The sequence below is a fragment of the Lycium barbarum genome, chromosome 1 (assembly GCF_019175385.1).
Source record: "Lycium barbarum isolate Lr01 chromosome 1, ASM1917538v2, whole genome shotgun sequence".
Taxonomy (NCBI): Eukaryota; Viridiplantae; Streptophyta; class Magnoliopsida; order Solanales; family Solanaceae; genus Lycium; species Lycium barbarum.
The window spans coordinates 162,184,426-162,187,050 of NC_083337.1; the positions used below are offsets into that span (position 1 = coordinate 162,184,426).

At 35.1% G+C, this 2,625-nt stretch overlaps 1 protein-coding gene and 1 non-coding gene across 2 annotated transcripts; one reads left to right on the forward strand and one right to left on the reverse strand.

The window, feature by feature from the left end:
* Window positions 1-714: 714 nt before the first annotated feature.
* TRNAT-UGU (transfer RNA threonine (anticodon UGU)) lies at window positions 715-786 on the reverse strand. The gene has a single exon. It is a non-coding gene; the product is annotated as a tRNA-Thr (tRNA).
* Window positions 787-1,447: 661 nt separating this feature from the next.
* LOC132603182 (tetrapyrrole-binding protein, chloroplastic) lies at window positions 1,448-2,625 on the forward strand. The gene has a single exon (XM_060316121.1). It carries the CDS (start codon window positions 1,517-1,519, stop codon window positions 2,315-2,317), a length of 801 nt encoding a protein of 266 aa, XP_060172104.1. The 5' UTR covers window positions 1,448-1,516; the 3' UTR covers window positions 2,318-2,625.

Below are 2,625 nucleotides of genomic sequence, written 5' to 3' on the forward strand. Positions count from 1 at the left end.
TATAGTGATTGGTTCCTACTTGAAAATCTTACTATACAAGATTAGATCCATTTACACAATGGACAGGGAAAATAAATTTGAAGGGAAGGAATAGTTGAAAACAAAATACAGGTTTTCACGTACTGAAATTGACAATGCTTGAGAAAACAGTGGGCGTTAATTCCGCACACTGATAACAGTGTAAAGCTACACTATCAGGTCTGATATGATAACTTGAAAGAAAGAATAATAACCCCTACAACCAATGAAATTTCATTGATAGTGTAAAAAATATTTAACTTGACTACTGTATATAACTAGTCTTCGTCATGAGTAGAAAGTGTCTGGTGGAAAAAGTGGAAAACAACATTATTTCTACTAACTGTTAGCCCAATTTATCAGTATTCTGTCTAGATCCCCCATCTCTTTGAAACATGTACCTGTTTTCCCAAAATTAATTGTATTAGCATGAAAAATCAATTTGAATTTGAATAACCCATTAAATTGAGCAAATCAACAAAGCTGGGAAAGTTGGTCAATGAATGGTAAATAATTAGGCCTACTTTTGAGTCTGGATTCCACTTCTGTAAGCAGTAATAAGAGCAAAGCTAATCATACCAAACTTTTGTTTTGGAAAAGCAAATAAGTAGAGAAGCAGATGTGATAAACAAAAAAAATTGTAGAAAAAGCCCATGATTTATAAAGTTGGAAAGCAAAAAAATATATTACCATAAATGCCCTCACGCAGGATCGAACTACGGACCTTCAGTTTACAAGACTGACGCTCTACCACTGAGCCATAAGGGCTTGATGTTGTTGTGGCAGTGCCGGTTCTTTAGTTGATTAAAATTTAGGGAAAATGGACAACCTACACAAATTCTGACGAAAATAATTGAACTTATTATACACAAAATACGTCTAATTGAACTCTTCCCCTAGAAAAAAATAACATGTTCTAAAACTAGATTTGTTTATTTTGTTAAGCTTTGAACACTTATGAATCTTACTTCAAATTAGTGGCAGACCACCTCAATAATTCAACTTACTCATAATCATAATCTATAAAACGGTGGGGCATCTACTTGACATTAATGGTCCCACTTGCTAGTATGAATGTGGTGGTCTACCAATGTCCTTGCTTGGCAACAACCACCATAAAACTACACAACAATAAAAACTTTGTGATGACCTCAAAATTAGAATTGAAAGAGATTAAGGGGTCAAAATGCTAATAAATACAACTTTGTATTTTCTTGCCCATAGAGATAGAAGATGGTGATAGAGAGTATCCAAACTCACCCATATCTAGCCAATCTCATTCAAGCACTATATTTCCTTTGATGACATCTTTCTTTCACTCTCACTCATTTCTTATCTCATCCACCCCCCTCTCTCCCCCCTACCCCTTCACACCCCACCCCCTGCACCCCACTCTCCATATTCTTATATCTTAACCAAAATGCAGCACACTTTTTTTCAAGAATTCACTTCTCCCTTTAAAAAAAGAACTAGTCCTATCTCACCACTACTAAGCAAAATGGCAACTAATTCGTTCAAGTCCATTCATACACTAAGAAGAAGGCATTCTATAGATTGCCCTTATTCTTCTTCTTCCTCTTCTTTTTTCCTTAAGCCAACAATTACCAAAAACCCCTCATCTTCAACTTCATTCTCCAATCACAACCTCATAACTTTCTCAGTTTCCAACACTACCCCTACCTCTACCACCACCCCTACCCCCACCACCCCCACCCCCACCACTCCCTTCACTGTCCTAGAACAACATTTATCTGCCCAAGATTTCCGACAAGCTGACGAGGAAACTCGTCGTTTACTCATCGTTCTAGCCGGGGAAGCAGCCACTAAACGAGGTTACGTGTTCTTTTCCGAGGTTAAATTCATTAATGCATCCGACCTTAAAGAAATAGATTCTTTATGGAGAAAATACAGTGACAACAAGTTTGGTTACACTGTTCAAAAGAAGATATGGAACAAAGTGAACAGAGATTTCACTAGCTTCTTTATTAAAGTTAGATGGATGAAGAAACTGGAAATTACTGAAGTTGATCAGTATAATTATAGAGCTTTTCCTAATGAGTTTATTTGGGAGTTGAATGATGAAACACCTGAAGGGCATTTGCCATTAACGAATGCTTTAAGAGGAACACAATTGTTGAGTAGTATTCTTACTCATCCAGCTTTTGTTGAAGAGGGTGAAGAACAAGAAGAGAAAGGAGAAACTAGTAATTCTGGAGAAGATAAAGTGAGTGTAAAGAAAAAGGGATTATTTGGGGATTTAAGGAGTAAATTGTTTAGTAAACCAGATTACAGCTTTTGAATTTTGATTAAAAAAAAAAAAAAAGTTTGTCTATTTGTGATGAGATAAGTACACTAAAGTAAAAATTATGTGAAAAGAAATGAATGATTAGGGCTTTTATATGTAATGTGTTTGTATTACATTTGCTCATTGACAGTGTTGATTGACTGAATATTCTTCATTGCTCTCATCTGGTCTTGGCACTTCATGTGTCGTGCTTTCTTTGCAAAAAAATATATGTAGTAATATATTACTTATCAACAACTGAATAAAGTTGAAAGAATGTTGGCTTGTATATACTTTTATATGAATGTTTTATGTTTTATTCT

What these genes read in the sequence shown, in the direction of transcription:
- LOC132603182 (XM_060316121.1), top strand. Translation starts at nt 1,517, where the DNA reads ATGGCAACTAATTCGTTCAAGTCCATTCATACACTAAGAAGAAGGCAT.